Below are 27,430 nucleotides of genomic sequence, written 5' to 3' on the forward strand. Positions count from 1 at the left end.
TGAAGTGAAATTTCAGCAATCACTATTATTATTAAAATTATCTTGAGTGTATATTGTTGTGGGGATGGACAGTATGGCAAGATTTTTTAAGCTAAGTTTCAAAAGATATTGCAGTTATCTGAAAAGGAAGCCAAGGGGTTATTTAAGACATATGAAAGGTACAGTTACATCTTGAATTTACAGGCATTTGTACACACAGAAAGATGACTCAGGATACATTTTCATGAAAGCCATATGTTCAGGAGAGAAGGAGGAAAAAAGCAAGGTAGTTCATATGACCCAGTTTATATACAGCACATGGAAAGTCATCTGGAGAAAAGTATTTGGATAGAGTACTGAAGAATGAAGCAGACTTGATAAAAAGAGGCAAGTATATCCTTTTAAGGACAAATTAATGATGACAAACAATCAGAGTAGGAGATGGAGAACAGTAGATCTATCGATGGGTATAAGAGTTGAGTAGACACTGTTGTCTGGAAAAGGAAGACCTGGTGGAATACAGGTCTGTTGCATCCTGATCAACAGACAATATCTGTCTGAATATGTGCATAGTTTGTCTAACCTGCATTTGACTAGGTTGAAGAGGACAGGATTGAGAATGACTAAAAAGCATTAATTCAGTAAGCATACTTTAAGTAGTGTGTGTGTGTGTATATATATATATATATATATATATATATATATACACACACACTATATATATATATATATATATGTATGTTTAATGAAAGCAAAGGGATTAATAAGGAGACAAAGGGATTCAATTTTTGTACAGAAGCTAAAATATTAAAAAGAAGCAAGGAGTTGAGAATTGAGAGCATGGCACTTCACCATATTTACATCTGAAAGCCTGGCATCAAGAGGTATATGCAGACTTTTAGAAGTAAGGAGAATTTAGGGATTAGGATAGGAAAAGTACAAACATTGTACTTAAGATCATCGAAGTTGGAATGAACTCTAAAGGATAATGACTGTGAGTATGACTCTGTAGATAGAGAAAACAGAAAACCTAGAAAAGACAAATCCTCAGACTTTAAGACCAGAAAGGGTGTTAGCAGGGAGGAGAATATGGTTTCTAATAAAGCTGACAAGTCAAGAAGGATACTATTGATTTTGGCTGAGATGTTATTTTGGAAGACCTTAGAGGGTGATTTGGGTTGAGTGGCTGGGCCAGGAGCCAGATTGTCGGGATTTGAGGAGAGAGAACCAACATTGTGTTTTCAATGCTCTAATAAATGGGATTTCAAGAAACGTATTTAAACTTGGGGAAACAGAATGCAAAATATTATTTCATATACACCCCTGGAGTGATTCTACTTGCAAGTAAAAACCCTTCATCATTCCACACTATATCACAATAACCAATTTTCTTCCTATATTTCTTTCCTTAATGCTTTGAGGGTATAAACATTATATTTGAAGTGTCAGCCTCATAATTTGCAGTGATTAAAACCTAGTGAATAGGAATTGAGTGTGAAGAAGAAGAGAGATGGTTGAGGTGTGCTGAGCAAAGCTCCAACCTGATGTGGGAGAAGTTGAAGGCTGGACAATAATATTAAGTAAGGTCTCAACATAGCTTTCTAATTGCTTATATCTCTCCCTTAGAAATTGCTATGGATTTCATAGCTAGAGATTCTCTTCCTTCTCAAAAACAGATGTTCCATGTTCACATACTTGAAGGCATCCCAGGAGTGTGGCATCCAGTCAATTTGACTCTGCTGCTAGATTCATCTGTCTAATGGAAACAGGATCATTTGGTGCAACATACCCCCAGACCAAATAAATTCCATCTTATCCAATAAATATTCATTTGATAAGAGGAAAAAAAAATGGTAAGCGCCTATTCTGTGTCTCAGGGAATTCAGAATCTACAGGGATCCCTTGCTCTGGTTCCTTTAAGTATAAAATTTCCTTTTTTTATTTCTTTTTTGTTTATATTATGTTGAAAGAAAAATCTCTGAAGGTGAATAAGTTTTTTAGAATATCCATTTGTTTTGTTGACAATTCTTATTTCTAGTCTCTGTTTCTTCTCTTCAGGGGTGGGGGGGGTTGGTTAAACCGTGGGCATAGAAAACTTGTAACTATTCTGTCTAGTCATGGGATCATGAACAGAAAGTCTATAGAAATATCAGGAAAAATCAAATGTAATTATAGCATGAAAACATATAATTCCATTAGTGATGCTCTGTGCTTTTGAGGAATGTTCACTGATGCAAGACAATAAAACTGAGCTCCACACTACTCCGTTATGTTTCTGATGATTACTGCCCTAAAGATATATATTTCAGAGGGAGGCTCAGCAATGTCTTATTTAAAAGATTTTCCTTTTTGAGAATAGACTGGTTAAGTTCTTATCCTATGATTTGCCAATTTCTCTTTTTTAAGTCTTAAATAAAATTATTGCATTTCTTATATTCATGCCTAACATTCTTTTCACTTGCAGATCACATTTATGGGATCGGGAAAAAAACACACTGCTCCTCTTTGATTGTAACTTTCATTGATTCCATGCTTCTGAAGCACATAACTCTCTATGCTCCCCAAACAGTGATAGGAAAGCCCATGAAAAATGCATTTTGTGCATCTGATAAGCATGCAAACATATCCAACTTTTAAGAAACCAACAGGAATTCTCTCACCAGCAGGCACCACACACCACAGGCTGGACTCTGTGAGCAGTGCTTGGAATTCAGTCCCCGGCACCAGAGGGCTGTCCATTTGTTTTTCAAGCTATGGAGATTCCACACCACACACTTCACGAGAGCCAGGACTTAGTAAGCATTTTGGCAAAATATCACTGGCTAACTGGGAAAATTTAGGTTTGAGGTTTGCTGGAGTGCGAACTAGCTGTATTTTACTCAGGTTTCCAGAGAGCAAGGCCTGTTGAAAGGGAGGTGTTTTGGTAGAAATGCCAAAGTCTTGGCCCAGATGGGCTAAGGACAGTCATGCCACAGGCCAAGGAAAACTACGACTGTAAGAGGTGGTGCTGTTGTTTCTAAGAGAATGTCTAGCGAAGGTTTACTTTCATATACTAATTTTCCTTTTTTCCCCCAACTTACTAAGTCACTGGGACAACTAATTTGAAGTAAGCAGATTATAGTTCCACTTTTTTTTTTTTTTTTTTTTTTCAGCTAAAGGACCCACAGATGTAAGAATCAAAGACAGATGACCGGGAATTTGGTGGCTGTAGCCTCAGCAAGGCCTCTGTAATACTGAGCACCCTCTGCCTTGCCAGACTACTTCAAAGGAATGCCAGAGCCTGCAATTCCATGGTTTTATCAGGCATTTGAGAGTTAAACGTACTTCTGGATTGAACCCCAGTTTTATACAGAGATGTTTGCTCATTTTCATTAGATGTTTGTGGAATTATGGGCACCTTATGAATCAAGAGTTACTGCTTTTTTTTTCAGCTTAACTGTACTGAGTGTTGAGTTTAGGGTCTGAAATGAAGTGATAGCAAACACTTGGATAGAGGGAAAAAGTGGGGTAATAAACACACTCACAGGGTTTTGTGGAAGCTCTGATATTATTATATATGTATTATAGTTCCAACAGGTTCAAAGTGTCTACCACAGAGCTTAATATATGACAAACTGAACTTCTGCCAATTTACTCTGCATACTGCTCTATTAAAATACTGAAACTATTCTCAAGACATTTTGTTTAATGAGTGAGAAAGAGAGAGAGAAAGAGAGAGAGAGAGTGAGGAGGAAGATGAAGAAATGAGTAACTCTTCACCGTTAAATGCGGGATTCTAAGCCAGATGTTCCCAGTGTATAACCAAGTCAAGATCAAGGACAGCACTTCTCTATATCAAAATGCTAATGCCTATTATCCATGTTAGCACAGAGCATAAATTGGAGCCAGACTGTCTGACGAGGGGCCTCTGCTCTGCACTGGGCCATCAGCTGGAATCCCTCCTCTAGGGACTTAATGTAAAAATATCTCAGGAGAGGCAGCAATTATGTATTTTTAACAAAATAGAGTACTTTTTTTTTTTTTTTTTTAAGAACTCAAGTGCTTGGAACAGTTTCTCCTTTGGGACCTGAAGCACATTTTAGACTTGTGCACACAAGGCAAAACACATGCAAGTTCATTACAGAAGAAGGAAGAAAAACTAGCCCCACAGAAAGAGCCTTTTAGAAAACATGAACTGTTTGAATCAGTGACAAGAAATAAAAGGCTCTTCATCATGAATCAGGAGGGAAATTTGTACAATTGACATGTGTGTCTCTGATGGACAGACAGAGGATTTAAAAGTTCTCAGGGGGAACTGGAAAATGGTTTCAGGAACGTTTTTTTCATTTAGCACATATTTACTGAGTGTCAGACATGTTCAAATTCGATGCAGAGAACAGAGAATCAAATAAGTCAAGTCCCTGCCCTCACGGGGTTTATATTATTACTGTCAAGACATCTGATAAATAAACTAACACTAAACCAAATAGATACATAGACTTCAGGTGGCGAAAAAATCAGGGTCACAGGCTGTGAGGATGGACAGTGTAGGGTCATTTAAAGAAGGTACAGATAAGGCCTCTCTGGAGGTGAAAGTAGAGGGTAAGAGGTGTAGGGAGGTGAGGGAGCTGGCCATGCACACACAGCAAGGCAGGGGCATATGCAGGGATGCGTGAGTCCATCGTATGTGGGAAAGTGTGAGGCAGTGACCCACACTGGGGAAGTGAAGTGAAACACGTACTTTAAGAAAGAGACAGTGGGCCTCCCCTAGTGGCGCAGCGGTTGAGCGCTGGGCTGTGGAGCTGCCCGCAGCCTCTGCAGCACCGGTTCAATCCCTGGCCGTCAGCAAGGGTCCCACATGGCACGTAGACCTCTCCTGCTGGGCCCACTGCTCCCCTCAGCACCGTATTTAATCAGTCTGCCTGTTCTGCTCCCTGTTCTGGCTCTGGTAAATCTCTCACCCCCCCTTCCCCCGTACTTCTGACGCTACCCAGTGCTTGTATAAATAAAAAAATCTTAAAAAAAAAAAAGGAAAGAAAGAGACAGTGCTCAACTAGGCCAAATGAAGAGGAGAGGTCCCGGCAAGATAACCACAAAGGTCTACTCAATTTGGCAAGAAGCTTATTCCTTCTTGTCAGATTGAAAGAAGCCATTTGAGCGTCAAGTTAAGGAAGAGCAGAAAACCATGGAAGCCAGTGGAAAATGGACTCAAGAGGCTTTTCCAGTGATGGGACTATCACAGGATGTAATATGGCAACAGGAATAATTAAGAGGAGTGGGAAACTGGAGAGTCAGAAGGCACAGAGGTCATTTCAGATATTGAATACTTGGGTACATTTGAGGTTCTGGAGGTGCAGAGGAAGCAGAAAATGTAGTTATAGTGCAAAGATGGGGTTTCTTTTTATCCACCCCCCAAAAAAAAGAAGAAGTTCTGTGGGGAACTGAGAGGAGGCTTTGAAAGTCTGAAGGTGAGGAGGTGTGAAACAGTCAGCAGAAAGAATTAACCCAGGAATGCTGGAGATGTGCCCACAATCAACGCGTGAATTCCAGGTAGAAAACTGGCTGCTTTTTGTGAAGTAAAACTAATGGTGAAAAAGAGAAGGGTGAGACTTCATGCAAAAGTGGGGTTACAATGAGTGCAGTACAGGGTGGGAGGATGATTTCTATGACAGAAGCTCTCAAACTCTACCACATGGGAGAAACACCCGGGGAACTTTAAAAACAGGCCACATCTTAAGCCAGTTAAATGAGATTTTCTGAGGTGGGACCTGTGCATCAGTCATTTCAAAGCTCCTTCATGATTGCAACATACAAACAAGACTAAGAATCAGCAATTGAAGATCTTGCTACTCAGAGTGCAGTTCACCGAGGGCAGTGCTGGACTCCCTGAAGCTTGTTAGAAAGGCTGAATCGCAGACCCTATCCCCGAGGTCTAATGAAGCCATATCTGTAGTTTAACAAATTCTCCAGGGATTCATACACATGCTATTAGTTAAAAAGTCCTGGTCTCAGAGTTTTCTGAAGAATGTCTGCAGCAGTTAGGGCATCCAGAGCTGACATGGCTTTTGGATTTCCAAGGAGCTAAGGTTCTGGGTGCTTCCAAAGAACTCTGAAACAGAAATTAGTCAGATAACTGAGTAGAATGAGTGGTTCAGTATAATTTCTTGGGGATAAAGCTTCTCTAGAAGTAGCTTAAAGTTACGAGTACAGGGCCTCTGGTGGAGCAAGGGGTTAAGCACTGCACTATGAAGCAATCCTCAGTCTCTGCAGCATGAGTTCAATCCCCAGACGGCCAGGGAGCAACCCACAAGGCAAAGCAGACCTCTCCTGTCTCACTGCTGCTCCCGTCAGCAATGTATTTCAGTCAGTCTGCCTGTTCTGTTCCCCACTCCCTGGTGAATCCTCTCACCCCACCCCATCTCTGGCCTGTACCCCAGCTCTTGTATGCATAAGTAAATAAATCTTTAAAAAAAAGTTATAAGAACAAGTGCATTTTACCTGTGGATTTAACTTCAGGGACCAAATTTCCCATGGTGTGTCCTAGCCACGTACCTCCGCCCTGCTGGGGAGCTGGTAAAGGTGAAAGACTAGTTCAATTTTGCTTTGGCTTAAAAGGATTCCTTCAAAATCCAAGTGTTCAATGTAAAAATCACATTTGCAACTGAATGGTAGATAATATTAAGTAATCAGAAGCCATGAAGGGGGCTTCACAAAATTTATCTACCAGCGGTAACTTCCATTGTGTTAACACAGCCATTAAGATCTTTCCAAGCCATGCTACCAACACTTGATTAATTCCAGTCACTCCATATTAAGTTATACTGATTATTCTTAGTTGACATGCATGGTAAGGCAGTACTTATCCTCATGACTATCCTAAAATTTAAAATGTAGCCAGTGATATTTCAGAATGCTTTCTATATGTGTGGGCAGATTGTTGAATATAAAAAGTAACTAATTGACTTAGCTTGATGAACACATTATTTCTCCAGAGTTGCTCTTATATAAGCAAGAGCTTGTCTAAGATGAGCAAGTAGTTTGGGACGTTAGACTTTCAATTTCCCATTACAAGGCAACCATTCATTTGTCCTTTTCCCTGACAAAGGCTATTTCCTTGGCATCCTTACTGTGGGATAACTTTAGAGAATCATGGCTTCATTGCACAGGCTCCGAAAGAAATCAAGCCCCTAAAGCATAATTTATCCAGCTCCTTTCACCCATCCTTCCTCAAAGGGGAATCATTGCAACTTACAGATAAAAAATAAGCTCTAACAGATGATGGATGATTCCTGGACGAGGTTCTGCCAAACTTAAAAGCTCTGATTTTAGACTCTTACAGTGCTGAAAACTACGTGCCAACTGGCACTCAGCTGCAAAGCCCATCATTGGCTCTAGAGGCAGTAGAACTGAAAGACTGACACCCCTCATTAGCCATCATGGTAAATATTCAGGAATAGTTCTGTTTGAGCATGTTATGTTGACAATGGAATAGTCAAAAAGTGATAACATAATAGGGAGATATTTGGAAAATTCACAGCATTACTTATTATAAACAGGGTGTGTACTTTTCAAAAATTCTTTTTTAGTTAAAACACAAAAATTAGTTTTATGGGAAAACTGTGAGTAAAATTAAACTCTTAAATTATTATATTCTATTAATTTTGTTTTTACAGGTTATGTGGAAAAAACATGAGACCAAAAGAATATGGGATTAAGAGCACATTAAAAACAAGTGGGGTCTGGTTGGCCACATTGCTTCCGAGCTGTGTACTAAGTACCAGTAACATAGGGAAGGTTGGGAGATAATGCAGTTAACAGGGTGGGCAGCAAAGAGCCAGGGACACAGCAAGAATTCACAAATGGAACTTGTTATCATCTATCTGCTTTTCATTGGGTTGAGGCAGGTAGGAGTGGGATGTGTGAGAGAAAGAGGGAGGAGGGGTTATAGCAGGTAAGTGTGATTGTCAACTCCCTGTTCACATTATTTTAGGCCACTTCATTCATGGTAAGAGTAAACTGTGACTTTCTGCATGCCTGAAGGATCTGCTTTAATTGTTCCTCATTTGGGGGAAGTACTGTGTATTTCTACTTAAGTTTCTCTGGCCTGGAAAGTGGCAGAGTTTTCAGAGCTGAATGCTACTGGTGGGGTTTTTGGAGTCTGTGGGTTTGGAGTGTGGGGTCCTTGGGTTTACTCTGGGAAAGGTGTCATCAGAGTTCCTGTTTTAGTGACACGCGGCGAGTTTCCCAGGCGAGTTTCTCTATGAGACAGAGACATTAGTAAAGGGCAGATTTATTACGGAAGGGATAAAACAGTTAAAGACACTTGCACAGACACAAGCGGGCAGGAAGAGTTGCCCCAGAGGGAAAGGTTTGCTAAGAGAGCCCTGCATGGTTGTAGGCAGGCAGGAAGGCTGCTACCCTGCAGAGGGAGAGAGTGAGGCACCTGCATAGTCACAGGTGGGCAGTGGGATTGCTGCCCCAAGCCAGTGCAGAGACTGCACTGATACAGTCTTCTTCTGTTTGGGAGGGGCTCACTCCTTGTGAGTTGTCAGTTGGTTGCTAATTTTGGATAACTATGTAGAATTTGAAAGGGACTGGAGATTCTACAATGGGCTCAATCTCCATATCTTTACCCTTGGGTCTGTGTGCTAGACAGCAGTCTGATACCTGCTTGGATTTTATCTAAAGATTTTATCTTTGTAAATGTAGGAGTCCTCGCCAGTGATACTAGTCTGCACCTAAGGATACTAGTTTCCCGCAACTGTGCTGTCAGTGCTGAAGGATCTTAGTTTCCATAACTGTGAAGGATCTTGGTTTCCATAGCTGTGTAGATGGCTATGTTAATCTCTCCTATCCTCACCTCCTTGTGTGAGCCAGGTTTCTGGTCTTATGAGCACCTCCTTTTCATTTTTTTTTCCTATTCTTGTCCCCCATCACTACTTTTACATGTTTATTTTATCTCATTTAATCCGTCCAGAAGCCCCAGGAAGGAAATGGAATATAAACATTTTTAGGTAAGGAAGCAGACTCAGAAGTTAAATGACTTCCCTGAGACACATTCAGACACAGGATTTCCTTCTAACACTAGCCTAACCCTTCAGCTGGATGACTTATTACCCTTCCGTGTTCTGAGCAATCTCCAGATTGAGACGAGTGGTGGATGGGATTGCCTACATGAGGGAAATAGGACATTGTTGGATCTGCTTGGTGCAGAGGAGGGCTTAACTGCCCACTGACATCTAGACTTGTCAAAGCAGAAGGGGACAGGATGCTTGCACAGGGCTTGGTCAGAATGTAACAGGGTGGTCCCCAGGAAAGGGGGAGGTTCCAGGTTTCCTGCCCCACCCAAATGGAAGGTGGAGCTGAGCAGGGAGAGAGAGAAGCTGCAGAGGAGACTGAGGAAGGAAGGAAGCAGGATGGAGATCCAGAAGGAGACCTGGAGGAGGCAAGTGGAGCCGAGAGACACGTGAAGAAACTGCGCTTCCCTTTTGGTCGTGGACTGGGTGACACGGATGTGGGTGAGACCCGAGGGGAGGTGACAATGGCAACTTTTATCTTGATTTTGATTTTGCTCTTTTCCTTCCGGGCTTGTCTGGTTGTTTCTGACCCTTTTCTGTGGGTCCCCACTGGAAGATGCTTTGGACTTGTGGCAGGCTTTGGGGCCTTGCTCTGGGCCAATCCCATTTGGATGGAGTTTTACCCACGAGGGGACGGGTAACTTTGGGTGCTTCATTTAGAAACTAGATTCTTTGCCTTTCCTGTCTTGTTTCCTAGTTGTACTAAAGTTCCTTCCCATTAAAGTCTCATATGTTTTGTGTTGATGCGGCGGATGGAAGAACCCATTTAGAATAGGCAGGTTTGCGGGGTTTGGGCTGCCCCTCTCCCTGCCCTGTAACAAGAACTCCATCCCGGACATCCTGAGCATCAGGGTTTCGGGAAAGTGGGCAGAGCTGAGTGGTCATTTGTGAGCCTTTCAAAGGGAGTAAGGCACATGGGCTCTCTCTTTCATTGGAGCTGCAGTGAAAGGCAGCCACCCTACTAGGCAGTGGACCTTTGCGGGCGCCCCAGCCACAGATGGGAGAAAACCCTGACCTCAGCAGCAGCAGGTTTCTGCCCTGCCATCCCTCCACCACAACCAGCTCCTGCAGCTACAACTCCACCTTGCACCAATAGGTAACTGGACCTTGTCCCTCTCCTTCTACCCTGTTGGTTAGAATGAATTGTCTTTTTCTCTTGCTGCATCGGAGGCCTTTTTGTTTGCTTTGGTGACGCTAGGTAAAAACCATTGAGAAAGGATCTGGGTCAATGGTAGTTTTTAGAACCTTTACCCTGGTAACATTATGTCCAGTTCCCCAACCACTACATTTTACCAAGAACCCGTATATGCTTTATATAAAGATATCGATGTGATAAATTCATGTACATAAAGGCTAAAAAAAGAAATGAAAAAAAGGTAACATGAAAAATACTGGCCTCTGAAAATGTACATTGTAGAAACAAGATTGATCTAAGAAATATAAAGGTCTGAAGATCTGATGATATTACCAGTATTAAGGTTAGACAACCTTTAACTAATATAAAAGTCTTTTTTAAATTATTATCTTTTCCTTGTAAATACTGGTGCTGGTCACTTGCAGCGAAAAGTTTTTCTGAATTGCCAGAATGACTTCATTTCAGTCAACCCCCAAGGGCATTACTAAAGACATTAGGGAACTAATTAGGGGTTAAACAAGGTCATAAAAGGATTCTTTATTGTAATGCATCTCAGGTTCCTTAATATTATATGCACTGAATGGCCATAAAATGCAAGAATTCCCCAAATGTATTTGATCAAGGATCTTTCCATGGAGACTATCAATTAACATATCCCAAACTAGTTTTCCCAAGAAGAAAAGTTTGGGAAATACTCTTCTCCTGGTTCTCAATGCATGGTTCATCAGTTTTATCCATGAATTTATTTCAAATGCAATATATTGGGCCCAACACCAGATCTACAGAATAAAACCCAACTGTTTGTGTTTAAAATGCCCTGGGGGTTATTGTGACTCATTCTAAAGTTCCTGAAGCTCTGGTCCAGTCTTAGCCACCACCACTTCTTACTAACAGCACAGCAAACTCCTAAATGGTCTACTGTGTCCACCTGTTCTTCTCCATTCTCCACACAGCAGCCAATTATAAAACATCATGTCCCAACTCAGCCTAACCTTCCGATGCTTCCACTGTACCCAGAATAAGCCCAAATGCCTTATCCCTCCCTTTCCTGATCCAATCCCCTGCCTACCTCTCTCTTCGTACTTTGTATTATTCTCTCCCTTGTTTATAACCTCCCAGTTTATAACCTACTTCTTTATATTTCTGGAAAACTGGAAGATGGCGCCTACCTCAGGTCCCTTCTGCGCCCTTGGCCTGGAATGCTTATCCTCATCCCTCCCACCCCCCTCATCTCCAGGGCGAGTTCCTTATTGTATTCTGGGTCCCAGTATCAACACCACCTTCAATCACACCCCCACTCCCCCCACTCTGTGTAGGAGCTAGTTCTTTAGTCTTCACTGCAGTTACCATTATCTAAATGATTTTGTTAGTTTGCAAACTTCCTGAGAACAGGAAGCAAGTCTGCTGTGCATAAAGTCCATATTTGTTAGATGAGTAAGTCTGGTGTGTGTGTGTGCGGGAGCGGGCTCTATTTCAGTAGTTTTACTTATAATTAGACCCAACCTGCTCTTTGTCACTTTCAAAGAACCACCTCCGCCACAGTGTGGTCCCCAGCTTCACAAGACAGGCCCTTTTAGCTACCCACCCTTCTTTAGTTAACTTCTCACTATACCAAGATATTAATGTTTTAATGGCTAAAGGGTAATGCTAGTTTTTTTCTTGATATTAACAAAAATTTTAGTGATCAGATGACTTTTAGAAAAATGTAAATAATAATTCAATAAATACATTCATCTACATGATTTTTCATGACACTCAATAAGGGCATTTTCATTTTAATTAGAAAAAACAGCTTAAAATCATTTTCACTCTATTTTTCTTAAATTCCTCTAAAGAAAAATATTATTTAACATGACCAATTCTAGCAGAACCTCATTCAATAGCAGAAAATAGTATAAAGAACAAGAACTTGTTATGAAACTGACCTGGTTTTTGATATATGTATCAGTATTTATCATTTTGTGATCCTGGTCAAGTTATTTAAATCCTCATAACCCGATTTCCTTATCCATAGAACTTGGATCACAATAAATTACAACAGCGTAATGTGGAAAATTAAATGGGAAAACATTTTTGAAAAAGGACTAGTAATGATTTCAATAACTTGGAGGTGTTAATTCATATCATGTGTCCTGCTAATCACTTAATTTTATTTTTTTAAAGATTTATTTATTTATGCATATAAGAACTAGGGTACAGGGCAGAGATGTGGGGGGTGAGAGGATTCACCAGAGACACACTGGGGAGCAGAACAGGTGGATCTATTGAAATACACCGCTAAGGCAAGCAGCGGGCGGTCAGGAGAGTGCTGCTGCACCATGTGGGTAGCTCCCTGGCTGGGGATCGAACTCAGACTGTAGTGGCTGTAGATAGCTTCATAGGCTGCGTAGATAGCTTCATAGGCCGCGTCTTAACCCTTGTGCCACCAAGGAGACCCCGTGCTAAGCATTTTAAACATGCTATTTAATTTTTGTTTACTATACATAGCATGATTCCCATTTTCATAGAAATTGGGACTGAGGAATTGAGTAAATTTGCCCAAGGTCAGAAAGCTGTAAGCCTCAGCACTGGGTTTTCAGTTAGACTGACCCTGACTCAAAGGCTCATAACTACCCTCGCTTATGAAATGCTAGGGAAATGCTGATTAAAGTTTCCATCAATGCTGGGTGTCCTATAAATGTAAGTTTACCCTTTCCCATAACTGTCCAGTGGTGCCCCATCATTTTTTTTCCCTGCATCACCATGAGGTACAGATAACCATTTGCCACACTCTGTTTCACTGAACATATAAGTTTAACCTCTTGGTGCAAAATATCCCAGTGACCTGCTGGACCTGTACCTCACTTGCCTGACCATCTGGCTACTGAGTTCCCAGGCTAGTAGGAACCAGCCTATTATAGCCTACAGCCACCAGTGAAAACAGACCTTCTATCCTGCAGAGGCCTTCGGCTTTCCAGTGATGGCTCCAGTACTAGCTGAAACCTGATGATCTATCAGAAGCAAAGCATCCGCTTTGGAGATCAGTTTTAGATGATGACTGTGCTCAGACAACTTCTAAATCTCTGTTAAACAAAATCATTACCTTCCATATCAATTTAGCAATATCCATTACCTACACTAAAAGGCAAAGATAATGCAGATTCCCCAGGAGTGCAATTTAGGAAGAAATACTTGACTGAACTTCATTATTACCAGCCCAGAAGACAAAGCTAAACACAGTTGCTAAAAACTGTGTATTTTGCTGATGGAAGATGCTATCAAATAATGTGGGATGACAGGAACACTTTCTGTAAGTGTTATAGGCAAAGGAAGGCAAGTGAGATGCAACTTTGGATACAACTGAAGGTAGGGCAACAAGTTGTGAATTGACTCGAGTTAAATTATGAGTTGAAGATGTACACAATATGGACCTAAATAATTGTATTTACAAAGAGCCTGTGGTAGTTCAGTCTGCGGAGCACTGACACAGGTGCATAACAACACTCTCACAGCTAACTCTGAGAACAATGGCAAGATGATATGCTCGATTTTATAAAGTTTTAAGTCTATCTGCATTTATAAAAATGTTATCGAAAATAATTATGTGTGAGTAAGAAGCTTGCTTTTGATGTAGAAAACTTGGTCATGAAGAGAAAAAGAATTCAATTTCTAATCAGCATTGTAAAATTTGTCCATTCACATTAAAGAAAAAGGAGTTACTGGAAATAAAGAAGAACATATCTGACAGACTGCAACATATAAAAACACTGGAATGCATTTTTAAATGTTTCTTGGTTTTTGAACAAAGTAGAATTCTAATACGATTTTTTGGGGTAAAATTTCTTGATTTCTTACCTTGCCATACTTCTGGGCATAAGACCCTGTAAGCAGTGAATGAAAAACAATGATGGTTTCATCCAAGTCCCAGACAAACACACGCTGAAGACAAGAGATAAATACCAAAGAGTTAACAAGTTCTAAGAAAACGAATCTCTTTACAAGTAGAAAACATGTCTTAATGCCATTTTGGATGTAATATTGATACTATTTTGTAAAAAATCATGCGACTTCATTTTTTTTCAAATTTGCTAGATTGAACTATTGTAAAACTTCAGGATCCTCTGCAGCCTATGTCCTCTGCAGTTATCCATGCTGTCTGCTTGCTTCCTAGCTCAGTTTACTCATATAACCTGCTGGGTCCTTGAAAGCATTTGAATCTGCTGCTTTTCAGGGAAAAAAAATAATTTCTCCTGATGTTTTGTTAAAAAAAAAATCAACCTACTTAGTATGGATATGTCTCAAAAGAACAGACCACCAGAAAAAAATAACATGGAAATTTTCATAGACATAAACATTTTACTGTATAGGACTGAAACTTTTCATGTTTTTCATAAAACTTTTCCTTCCATACAGATTAATTTTATCCCTTTTTGTTAACCCACATAAACATCTTTTTTTACTTCAGCAAAGTACAAACACAGGGCACAGGGTTTCTAAGAAAATTAACCCACAAATAATAGCACTTTTAAATAAAATTTTTGTTTCTGTCAAATTGGACAAAATATGCAATTATCTTAGAGCTAGAATTTATAAAGCATTCTCATTTTTACTGTACTGTTTCAACTTTGTGATAAAGGATGACATCTCAAACTGAAGAGTTGTGAAATGCCTACTTCTAATTAAGTTCATACAATTCACAATACATCCTTTTTTTTTTAAGCTTGAAACTGTAAGGAACTGTACAATACATATCACCCAATCAGATAAAACATCATATTACATCTCTTTAAGCTGACATACCTCAAGATCACTGTCTGGGGGTGGGGAGGGATTATTTTTCCGGCCTCTTCCTCTAGATTTTGACCCAGAACTCCTACACGTTCTCTCATCAAGGTCTTTGATGGGTGTGGAGGGGCTCTGCACAGTATCAAACTCTCCTGTAAATATCAAGTCTAAATGAGTCTTTAGATCGGGTTTAGATGAAGCTTTATCATTAATTAAAAAATTCTTATATAGAACAAAGCTCCTTATGACACGGAGTTATAATCCCAAACACACAAAATTCTAAGTCAGAAATGATGTAGGTCACACAATTGCCTCCTCATGTCAATCCATGTGATCTATTAAACATGAATGTCTTTGATATTCCACATGCTTTCAACTTCCCGCCTTTATCCCACCTACATATTTATCTAAATTTAGTTATTCTCACCTCTTTTCATCATAGCTCAAAGGATGAAATGTCTGCTGGATGAATCCTACCCCTCCACTCACAAACCTCGCTCCCTACCTTCCCCTGTTAAGGACTCATATTCCATTAGTCAAACCATCACTTCCCTTCCCTTCCCTCCAGACTCTCCCTTTTCTGGGACCCACAGACATATTAAAAAGTCCTTCTCTTTGACCTTGTACTTCCATCTAAAGCTATCTGTTTGCTGTCACCTCTTTTAAAATGAAAATTCTTAAAAGCATAGTGCATAATCAATGTTGTCCCAAAGGAGTATAATGCTAGCCACAAATTTGTCTACCTATATACTTTAAAATTGTTCAGAAGCAGCATTTAAAAAGTAAAAAGAACCATGTAAAATTAATTTTTCTCATATGTTGATGGACCTAATATCTCAAAAGTATTATGTTTTCAGTACAGTATGGATCCAATACAGAAATTATCAGTGATATCTCTTCCACATGAACATTTTGAAATCTTGCATTTAACTCAGCAGATCTCAGTCTGCACTGGAGACATGGTAAGTGCTCCAGTCTTGCCTCTGTCTTGCCAGAGTTTCTCCTCTCAGGACATAGACTCTTCCCCCATGCCCCCCATTCTTATAGTGCTGGCATTTAAGAGTCCTTTACCTTCCTTTACCACTGTCACTGTTACTCCACTCCACCTGGGAGATCCAAGCCTCTCCTAGGTTAATCACCCTCTGTGATGATGCACACATAAGCCTCTGTCTGCAACCAGGCTACACCCAAAGTTTCAATTGCTGCATCTAGTTGACTTCCGCATGTCCCACAGATAACTGTAGTCTGACATGTTTAAAGCTAATGACAGCGCTTCTTAGTGCTTCTTAGTAGGGAGGGGATACTTAGTCGTGAAGTAGTGCAGGGTGTGTCTCAGGTAGTTGGACAGGTGATTTGATTGTTTTAATACCTGGAAACTGTTCCATAATGACTAGAAATACCTGAGATGAGGTGCTATAAAATCTCACAAGTAACAATTGCCAGAGACTTGAAATGCCTTCAAGCATTTCACTCAGTCCATCTTAATCTGTTTCATCGTCTATGAAAGCACAGGTAATTGCAGCTACTTTTTTGAATTACTGACATAAATCTGATTTATATTTAATTGGTTTTAAGTCATATATATGAAGTAAACATTTCTAGGAGAATATGATGGAAAACTACACTACATTTAAGTTATGCTCTTGAAATTATGTTTAAGGTATGTTTAAAATTATGTTGAAAGCTAACTTTTAAACATAAACATGACATTACTTTTATGCTTTGTCATCGAATTAAATAATTTCAAGGACAGGCAAACAGTTATTACTACAAATAAACAAATCTGAACAAAAGCGGCGGCACATTTTTTTTTTTTACTGGGATGTTCTAAATACTGTAAATAGTAATATTTACATAACTAACCTCTAATCATTTCTATTGGAAACATTGTGCATGTCAGGATGAGGTCACAAAAAAAAAATCTTTGTTCCAATATTTTTTTTAAAGATTTTTTTTTTAAATTTATACAATAGCTGGGGTACAGGCCAGAGGCATGGGAGAGTGAGAGGATTCACCAGAGACAGAGTGGGGAGCAGAGAAGGCAGACAGACCAAAAGCACTGCTGAGGGGAGCTGCAGACACAACAGGAGAGGTCTGCTGGGCCTGCACTGCAGAGACTGCAGACAGCTTCTCAGCGCTGTGCTCAATCCCCTACGCCACCACTAAGGAGGCCCTGCTCAATATTTTTATCCTTTGAGCACTGCCCGCACAATTTGCTACATGGGCCTGAGCTACTGGCTGTGTAGTCAGAGCAGACAGCACCATAAAAATTCTTCAGCTATAGGGTTGAATATGCCCATGCCTTCGAGTAAATACGTACTTCAGTTTACTCATAAAGGCATATTATATAAGCTTTTAGGTATTTAACACTGATTTTTGAAAAATATGCACAATTTTTTCTATTTTTAATTATTTTTAAAACAGAATTCTCCTAAGCTTACTAGATCTTGCAAACCAAATGTTCTCTTTCAAATAAAATGTCGATTCAAATTAACCCTCACTTGGGGGGTAGGGAGGGGAGGAATTGGGGTCAAAATAAGGGGGTTGCAATTGTATGGAGACTATAAAAATAAAATTTATTTAAAAAAAAGAAAGAGCAACTTGGAACCCATTTGTTGCTGTTGGAGCAGGTGCCTTTCTTGGGTTGAGGAGAGAGGAAATAAAGGGGGAAAGCATATGATGGGGCATAAGGCAGTAACAGTGCTCTCCTAAGGATCTTCATTATTGGGTTATTTGCACTCCTTGAGAATAGGGTCCTAAGATTTTATGGCCAGAGTAGAACACAATGTTAAACTTTCTAAGGCAAAACTGATCCCCCAAATCCAACAATACCACAGGTAATTGTAAGGACAATGTAATAAACTCTCTGAAAGTGGGAAAAAAAAAACAAAACAAAACAAAACAAATTAACCCTCACTTATTCAGCACACTTTTAAAAGTTTTGGATGACATGCTATAAAATCTGTATTTCTAGTCATTTTGGAGCAGTTTTCAGGTATTAAAACCATCAAATCATAAAGCAGCTTTGTTCTTACAATAGTGTAAGAACTGAAAGCAGGTAACTGGGGTGCATTAATGCTGCAGGTTGGGAAAACATAACTGGCAGACAAGTACAATGTGGCCTGTACTTTCTATCTAAATTTTACTGTCAGTAATTTAAATAGGTAAGTTAGTATTTTGCTACCATTTCTATTCTTATGTGAAATGCCCATGAATTTAAGAAAAGTGTTCTGCCTAAGAAACTGGCTTCTTTTCAGAGGGAAGGGATCTTTACATTTTTTCCTTTCTGGAGCACTTGTAAAGTTTAATTAGCTAATATCATGCAAAGTTTATCAAGGTTCCAGGGTAAAGGATAATATTCTTACAAATTACTAATTATATTTAATTGTAAGGATGTTTTAAATATTTAAGAAGTGGAGCTATAAATATATCTCCAATCTTACTGTGTTAATCAATCCTCAAACTTTCTGAATGCAAATCAAAAATTGAATATGCCTAAGATAAACTTTAGGAAAGGCAAAGAGAGATCTTTATAAAGATAACTAATTAAAAAACTGTTTTTAATCAGCATGGTAATATTTCATTAAAGCCATTGTCAAACTACCTAATAACGTAAATAGCTGTATGTTATTTGCAGTTTCCAAATAACATCAGTCATTACTAATTGCCCTAGGCTTTTTCTTGGGCCAACACTATACATGATTGAATAATTATACTTTAATCAGCATAGTAATGAATAACTGCAACTTCTAAGTTTGGATATTTAGCTCCAACTTTATTTCATTAGGTTTATCTCTAAATCAGAATAACCAGCTGTCATTTGTAGAACATAAAATAAGTTTCTGTTTTAAAAATGGAAGAAGTCAACAGTGAATGGTTTAAGAAAAACTATGGATTTCGTAGTTAGTTGTCTGCCTTAAGTCCAAAGCACAGAGCTGACTGGGGGAAAACACTTTTCATACTCTTGAACTACCTCAGATTTCACTAACAGTAGAGAATAATCCCATAGTTAAAAAGTTGTTTACTTTCTGAATGCATGCTAGATCTGAAGAGGCAAAACCAAACTTAACACTACCTTGAAAGTGTTAATGGATTCCTCAAAGATCCAGACATGTGTATTGTTATGATTTTGGTTGAGAGAACAAAATAGTCACAAGTAGAAATAATTTCTTCTTTAAATCCAACAGAAAGTCTGATATAATTTGGAAATTATATGAAACTGTATTTGTTGGCTTTAACAACCAATAGAAGGCTGAAGAAATTGCAGCCTTCTGATAGTGAACATAAGAATACTACATATGAATGTGTCACACTGAAAGTCACACACTCAGAATACCCAATGTCTGCATTTAGTATTTATAATGTAAATAAAAGCTATTTTGATTACTGCATATTGGTTATTCTTCAGTTAGCAGACATATCCATCTATGTCTTTACAGCAGATAAATTTGTGTTCATATTGAAATTAGAACAAAATCAACCTTTTAGTTGTAGTCAACATATAGCATATTTGAGTATACAAATGATTTTTATTCATGGTAGTTATATTCTAGCAAATTCAAAACCACTCTGCTATTCCTCTCTATTGTTCAGTCTCTGATACCTTTATGATAAATCACTTCTGTGGTATTGTTTTTGAATACAGTTATCCTATCTTATTTTCCTCATGCATTCACCAATGAGAAGAACCTATCACAATGTGATAAAGATGTCAAATATCCTCTATCTAAAGTGTCTCTTGTACTTGTTAAGCAAGGATTCAAAAGCTGCTCTTCTTTAAGGAAAGACCATTAATGAAAGGCTGGGATGAGGTCAGGGGAGAAAGGTGTCTAGGACACAAAAGTTAAGGGGCCTGAGAAGGAATGCTTGCTTAAATATCGCGTGACTGGTGCTGCATAGGAAACAGCTGCTCAGAGAGGCCGAGGCTAGATGGAAAACCTAAGCAGGAAGCCTTAAGGGGACAAGAACCAGAAATTCAAAGGGAATGTGGGCTCAAAGGAAATATTATCAATTATACCCAAAGAAGATAATATCACAACTTTTCTATATTGTCAGGATCTTGAAAACATAATTAGCTTGGACAAAGTTTCATTGACCTTTTCATAATATATATTTATATGTTCACTGACATTTTGAGAGATTAAAATATAACTGTCCCACATATAAGAGAAGGGTTTTCTGAAATGCCAAAAGAAGAGTCACAATTATGCAGGAGTGCTAACGCATATTAAACATCATCATAATTATCCAGGAGCTTTTGGTCTTAGTTTTAAGATGTCATTTTCTCCAGATTATTAGACAGCAAAACAGTTAAAAAATATTTCACCTGGATGAAGATCTGTACCTGGTTGGCTAGTCAGTCCTGGGAGAGACTCCTGCAGCTGATAGGTTGATGTCGAGGAAGATGTGCCGTCAGCTGTGTTATTTGATGTCATATATGCTCCATAAGTTGATGCTGAGTAATACTGTGCATACTGGTTTTGGCCAAAGGCTGTATAGGATGGATAATCCTAGAACAGTAATTGAGATGTGTTTGAAAGAGAAATTACCATCCATTATGATCCAAAGAAAAGCATTCACTGTGGCAATGGAAATGTTAGTATTTGGCTCCATTTGTTTTGGAGTCCACAGCTTTCAGGTGATCTTAATGAGTAAAGGATATTTTGTGGCCATCTTCTACATGGCCCAGGTAATAATGAACTAACTACCCTGCTGGTTTTGTGAAGCAGGTACACAAATTTTAATCTGTCTACACGTTGGATATGCTTCACTCTAATAATGATTTACTCAAGGATTTACATCATTAGGCCTTATGAATTTAAGACAAAAGGAGACAGAATGAGTTAAGGTTCACATCATCAGTTATACAACTTCTAGCCCTCCTGTGTCCATGCATCATTGTGATTTCTGTTTCCTTTCGAGGCAAATCTTGATAATTTTGTTTTCTTGGCAAAAGATAGAATAAATAAAAGAAGATGAATAAAATATTTTTCCCACCCAGTTTCTTATATACCACCAGAGGTCTTGATTTAAGTCCTTGGTGGCTTTTCAAATATTAGTTTGCTTCATTTATTACAGAGAAAAGAAAACATTAGATCAATTCCTCTGACTTGTTATTTATTAAAAAAATTAAGAACCTTAAATTGACCTAAATAGCCCTTCAAACAAGGACTTATTATGGTGTTCAAGATATCTAACATGATTTAGCCAAAATTATCAGCGATGACAAATCACAGATCATCAGGATTAAGGAGATTAAGAGCCCTAAATGCATGAGAAAGGGGGAAAAGATCCACATTTGATGTGGTTTCCAAAAAAAAAGAAAATTTCCTAGATAAGTAAATATGTATTTAAGCAAATATGTATATTATCAGAAAGGATTACATAATATGGCAGAAAACAAAAATTCTATTTTTTGATTTCAAGATCTGATGTTCCCCACGACCACCTGTGAACCAAGAAATAAACTCCTAGCAATATTTGAACAGAAGTTCCTACCAACTTTGAACAATAAACATTAACATAGTGTTCACATGGTGTCAGACACTGTTTTCAAGGCCTCAGATTTATTAATTTAGTTGCCATAACAACCTATGCAGTATTATTATTATTCCCATTTTACACTGAAGCAGTTGATGGCATAGAGTGGTTAGGTAACTTACCTAAGGTCACACAGATAGCAAGTTTCAGAGCTGGAACTGAACCCAGCATGTATGTGAGGAAACTCTCCATTGGACTGCCTAATGTCCTTAGATGAAGTTACTTATTGGAAAGGATCATACTACTAGCTTCTGGTGAATAGAAAGTCTTTTTAAATCCAAACATTTCAATATCTCCTTTTCATTTCCACAACTGTCACCCTTGTCCAAGTAACCTTCACTTTTTATTTCAGCCAATGGACAGATTTTGTAATTTGTCTCCTTATTACCAACTTGGCTTTTTTACAAATCCCCTGAAGTCAAAGTGACCTTTTCAAAACATAAATTATATGATATATTTTCTTGCTCAAAAGCCATTAAATAGCTTTCCATTGGGTTTGTAACAGAAATGAAATTCCTAATTATAAACCATAAGGACCTTCATAGGGAGGTTACTTCCTATCTCCACGAACATGTTTCCCTACCTGCCCCTTATATACAAATGGAACTCGTTGTTTTTTTTTTTTTTTTTTTTTTTTAGTTCACTGACACCCACGTTTTTCATCCCTCAAGGGATTTGGTATGCCTGAAATACTCTTGACGTTATTCTTTACCCAACACTTAAAAGACTTGTTGATTTCCATAGTGAGGCCTTCAATGAAGTCTACCCTATTCAAAATTAGACTTCTAGTAAAATTTTTAACAGGATCCCAATCTCTCCCCTCAGGATTTTCTAATTCTATATTTACTTATGTGGTGTTGGTCTGCTTCTCTCAGATGCAATAAACACCATGAGACAGAGATCAGTCCCCATACAACCCTGGGTCCTCAGCATGCAGACCAATTCCTAACAGATAATAGACATTCAGGAAGAATTTGTTAACATAATAAATTTGTATTCAAACCATGGTCCAAAACACAAATTATATTTTATATTACATTTAAATATTGAGATAGTACTGGATCTACTTTATGTTACAAATCTGTCTTGGTCAATAAATTTTCCTTTCCTTTATGAATCATTTTGACTCCTCCCAGTACAAGAGGACTCACTCTCTCTGAGGCTACCACTCTGTCTAGTGTATATTTCTATTATTATTTGATACATTCATAATCTCTCATCCTCTGTCCATAACATTTTCATGTCTATTTTCTTCAGGAGGATTTTATCTTCAGGAGAATATATCTGGCATCTTACACACAAGAGAACAGAAACAATGACATTATTGTTGAGTCTTCAGTTCTTAGTCAAAGATATAATGGCAACCTGAAACTACTCTTCAAAAATCTGAAATATATATGGAAAGTATAGATAAATTTAAAAAGCAAAAGCTACTATACCTGTTGTGAACTGCTGAAATTTGTTGAATTGGAAACTGAATTATTTGCATAAATAGTGGATGATGGTGCAAAACTGGAACCTAGAAGTAAAGAATAAATTGCATTTAAAAAGTATTTTCTGGGCCTCCCCTGGTGGCACAGTGGTTGAGCGCTGGACTGTGAAGCTGCCCGCAGCCTCTGCAGTGCCTGTTCGATCCCCGCGGCCACCGGCGAGGGTCTCATATGGCGTGAAGACCTCTCCTGCCCGCTGCTCCCCTCAGCAGTGTATTTCGGTCCATCTGCCTGTTCTGTTCCCCGCTCTGACTCTGGTGAATTCTCTCACCCTCCCACACTTCTGACTGTACCCAGTGCTTGTAGAAATAAATAAATAAATCTTTTTTTTTTTTAAAAAGTATTTTCTATAAAGTAATAGAAACATTACATTTTGTTGAATTCAATAAGTGAAATATATTTTTAATTTTGCTCAGACAGTGAAATTTGAAGTTGAGGATTTGTAAAGAAAGTGTGCTTAGTCTATCTCTCTTTTGACGAGAGATAATGTCTTCCCAATAAAAGCCTGTTTGCTGAGCTGAACAGGAGGACCTGGGAACAGTGCTTTTTAAGGACTGCAGCTAATCTTCAAGGGGTATAAGTATCTAGAAGGGCAAAGGTACTCAAAGAATAAAATATTACACAAACTGGAACTACTTCCAGAGACTACTGGAGATTTTAAATGGCCTTATCAGTTGTATTTACATACAAAAGCCATCTTGAGTCAAATATTTCAATAGGGTAAGTTCTGAAACCAAATGCACCATTTAAAATCCATGCCTGCAGCTCCCAGCCTTTTAATTCTCCTATGTCCTTTCCTTAGAAGGAAAAGAGATAGAACTAAGGTGCAATTATCTAAGATTTGATAGCCTTCTAAAATTTTCCTACAGGGTGAGAGATTTATTTAGATTTATTTGTTTTTAAGTAAGGGAAAAAACATGTGAACAAATGAATTTCCAGATTTTTAAGACTTTATGTTCTCGGACCTCCCTGGTGGCCAAGGGTTAAGATGCAACCTATGAAGCTATCCACAGCCTCTGCAGCACGAGTTCATTCCTTAACTGGGGAGATACTCACATGGCACAGTGAATTTCTGTCAGTCTGCCTGTTCTGTTCCCTACTCTGTCTCTGGTGAATCCTCTCACCCCCCACATCTCTGGCCTATATCCAAGATCTTGTATGCATAAATAAATAAAACTAAAAAAAAAAAAAAGACTTTATGTTCTCATGGAATCTACTTTTCAAGGAGTAAAATAATATATTTTTTGAGACAGCTGATCATTTATTTTATTGACATATTTTAAAAGCAATTGACATATTTTAAAATTAACACAAATTGACCTGGTCTGAAATATCTAATATAAAAGTATTTTCAAGAATAAATGAACATGGGTCTTTGGTCTCCTCCACATGGAAGTTATGTGGCTCATGTGACTGCAGCACAGGAGCAAATATGTTTCTACCTCCATTTCAGGTAAAAAGAGCCCTACTATTTCAGCCAATAAGGTATAAGTAAAATTATTTCATTTGAACCACTCACTACAATGTCAATACTAGTTGATTCAAACATGTTAATATAGTTCCACATTTCTAATGATGTTTTTATTATATCATTAGAAGTCTTTCTACAATTACTACATAATAATCAGAGATAATTTCAATAAGAATTAAAAACAAGATGAAAAATTAAATAATAATCATACAGAAATATAGAATAAAAATCATATACATTTTGGGAGGTACAAATTATATAAATATTCCCTTTAAAAATATAGTTTCCACAGGGAAGGATATTTTTGGAATGAACAAAAAAGCCCCATTCATTCAAAGATAAATAGGATTTAGAAAAGTGTTAATTTAGTTATAAATATAATAAAATTACATTATGTACTTAAGGGACACTGACATGAAAATGATAGTTTAGGTCATGAATCTTAGAAGTCACTTACTTAAATGCCAAACACATAACTGGCATGGTGACTGGTTAAAGGTGGTTTTGCTTGGACCTAGTTTCTTAACAATTTTATGCAACTGAAATGGATGTGTTTAGATTTGGTATGGGTCATGTTTCTTGATGTATCCTCAACTATTTTCATCCACTTCTTCCTAATTATTTGTCTCCCTGGTGAAACTGTGTGAGCAGTGGTAACATTTAAAACTCTCTTCATTACTGTGTATTCCTTCTATCCCCAGTCTGAGGCTTAAGCAGTCTCATTCAAAGAATTCCTTCTCATAATAACATGCTTCCCTTGTGACTACTTACCTGGCATCTGGTAAGAATAAGGTGTCTGGCCTGGCTGTGGGGTAGAGAACCCCGGGCTGTAACTGAGGCACCCACTTTGTAATGGGGACTGAGTTTGTGAAAGTCCACTCTCTGTCTTGATGCCTGGCAACATCACGCCCAAATCTGTTCAGAAAATGCATGTACAAACCACTGAATTAGTTAGAGGATCTTACTTCTGACTTGTGACTTATATAGAACAGACAACTACTAATCAAGCAGGATTGCCTGCCTATAACCAAAGAAGGAGAAGAAAGATGTGAAATACCGTAAGTGGGCAGGCTGTAGGGTTGTCCTGTCTGTGAGTAGGCTGTGTAGACAGCTGGCTGCTGCATCCCCGAATACTGAGTCTGGCCTGCATAGGCAGACATTGTTTGAGCTGCTGGTGTAGAAAGAATGTGTGGATAGGGCCTAAATATCAGAAAAATAGCATTACTGTGGCAACAAAGACTGCATATTAATTCAGACAGCTTAGATTCAGTGAAACCTTAAAATGGCCAGGAAGTAATCCTCTTCTTTATCCACAATAAAATTTGAACAGTATAGGAAAGGATAAGAGTCTGAATGTCAGGCGTCCAGGCTCTGCTGCAAATCAGTCTAATAGCCTTAAACAAATAATTTACACCCCCTAAGTCTATGCCTCATCTGTACAGTGGAAAACTTCATTTAGATATTATAGCTACAGCCTCCTCCAGGTCTACACTTCTATTTTACATCTGAGAGTTTTCCAGTTAATATGTAGATGAGGGAAATGGTGCCTACGTCAGTTAATTAAAATGCTCAAGAGCTTATTTCCATTTACCAAGTATGACCTAATGCTATTCAATGAGTACAAAAGTTATCAAGAGCCCTACAAGAATTCTCTACCAAGAACTGGAAAACAAAGGGGAAAAGGTAGGTGGGTCACTGCAAAGAAATGGAATGCCATTTCTTCACTATGCAGTATTTTACATAATGTTTCCAAATAAATATCCAAGTTCCAGGCTAAACTTAAATACAGATAGTCCAGTTGCTACAGAACATAACATTTATATGAATCAGGAATCCAAATCTTAACACATCTGGCTGATTGCAATCAAATTCTGATATATACCCATTGTAGCTAAACTTGAAATTTCTTCGATAAGTTGAATAGTTATAAAATCAATACAGCATATTCTCCCAAAAAAGCTAATGAATTTGAAATCCAATAAAATATTTCAATGATGGAATAAATTATAAAGTGTTGATGTTTGGATAATTTAATCTTTTCCTATGTTCTTTAAACTAGTAAACATTTTTCCATTTCCATTTAAAAATCAGTATATTCTATTTTGTGCTTGATGATTTCCTCAGGGTATGTAAATCTACAGAATTAAGGGAATTGTCCAGACAAAAGTGAGTGGGTCTCTATTTCTAAATTGCATAGGCTATTTATCCAACTAATTTATGCAAATATCTATCAATCAGCTATTTATCTATAATTCATTTATATGCATAAATGTATCCCAATTTATAGTTGTTACAGTGTATGAATAAAAATTAACAAATACAATCCTGGAAAATTATTCTAACAAATCTTAAAGAATCTACTGACCACTTACTTGGAAGGATATAGTTGTGGGGAATATTGATGTGCTGATCTGGGGCTGTAGCCACTACTTGTTATTACTGTAAGACATAAAAAACAGTGCACAAAATGTTGCTTCATAAATATATTTCACTAGGGTATACAAAACTAACTTGAAGAAATAATCATGTTAAAGATATGTTTCTAAAGATTTATTCAGTTTTTTTTAAAGAACATTAATTCATTTTTCTAAGAGAAGCAGATGCTGAAACATTTTCTTTTAATTAAACTGCTTTGAGTTTGTTCTAAGAGCATGAAATTAATATTCTCCTCACAAATCATTCCCCTCCATCATTCTTTCAAATACTCAAATCAGTAGCAGGATCTTCTGTATTAACAGGCCATGATTAAATATCTTTGATTCTAAGTAATTAAGCTTTCATGCTATAGAAGTATATTTTTTAAATTTACATGCTTTAAGTTTTAAATTCCAAATATGATACCCATCTCTTGCTCTTCCTCCATATTTATAACAGGAATATGATAAAAACTAAGAAAAATGTGAAGTTCTAAACTAAGTTCTAAACTAAATGTGAACTTCTAAACTAATAAAAATGTGAAGTTCTTCATTTTCAAATTTTAAAATGCTACCATTTT

General features: G+C 38.0%; 1 protein-coding gene across 8 annotated transcripts in view; it reads right to left on the reverse strand.

The window, feature by feature from the left end:
• EYA4 (EYA transcriptional coactivator and phosphatase 4) overlaps positions 1–27,430 on the reverse strand; it is a gene marked incomplete at both ends in the record, with an annotated part of 218,390 nt that overhangs the window by 18,941 nt on the left and 172,019 nt on the right. For 5 of the 8 annotated variants that reach the window (XM_084259556.1, XM_084259553.1, XM_084259554.1 and 2 more), the window contains 7 exons: positions 14,005–14,088; positions 14,950–15,086; positions 20,279–20,444; positions 22,914–22,993; positions 25,207–25,350; positions 25,493–25,635; positions 26,808–26,874. In XM_084259556.1, coding sequence (XP_084115682.1) covers positions 14,005–14,088; positions 14,950–15,086; positions 20,279–20,444; positions 22,914–22,993; positions 25,207–25,350; positions 25,493–25,635; positions 26,808–26,874 — 821 coding nt within the window. Of the gene's footprint in view, positions 1–14,004; positions 14,089–14,949; positions 15,102–20,260; positions 20,445–22,913; positions 22,994–25,206; positions 25,636–26,807; positions 26,875–27,430 lie in introns of those variants that run through there. The other 3 variants (XM_084259555.1, XM_084259550.1, XM_084259557.1) reach the window with 2 other exon arrangements.

This window comes from Talpa europaea (assembly GCF_964194135.1).
Source record: "Talpa europaea genome assembly, chromosome: 2".
Taxonomy (NCBI): Eukaryota; Metazoa; Chordata; class Mammalia; order Eulipotyphla; family Talpidae; genus Talpa; species Talpa europaea.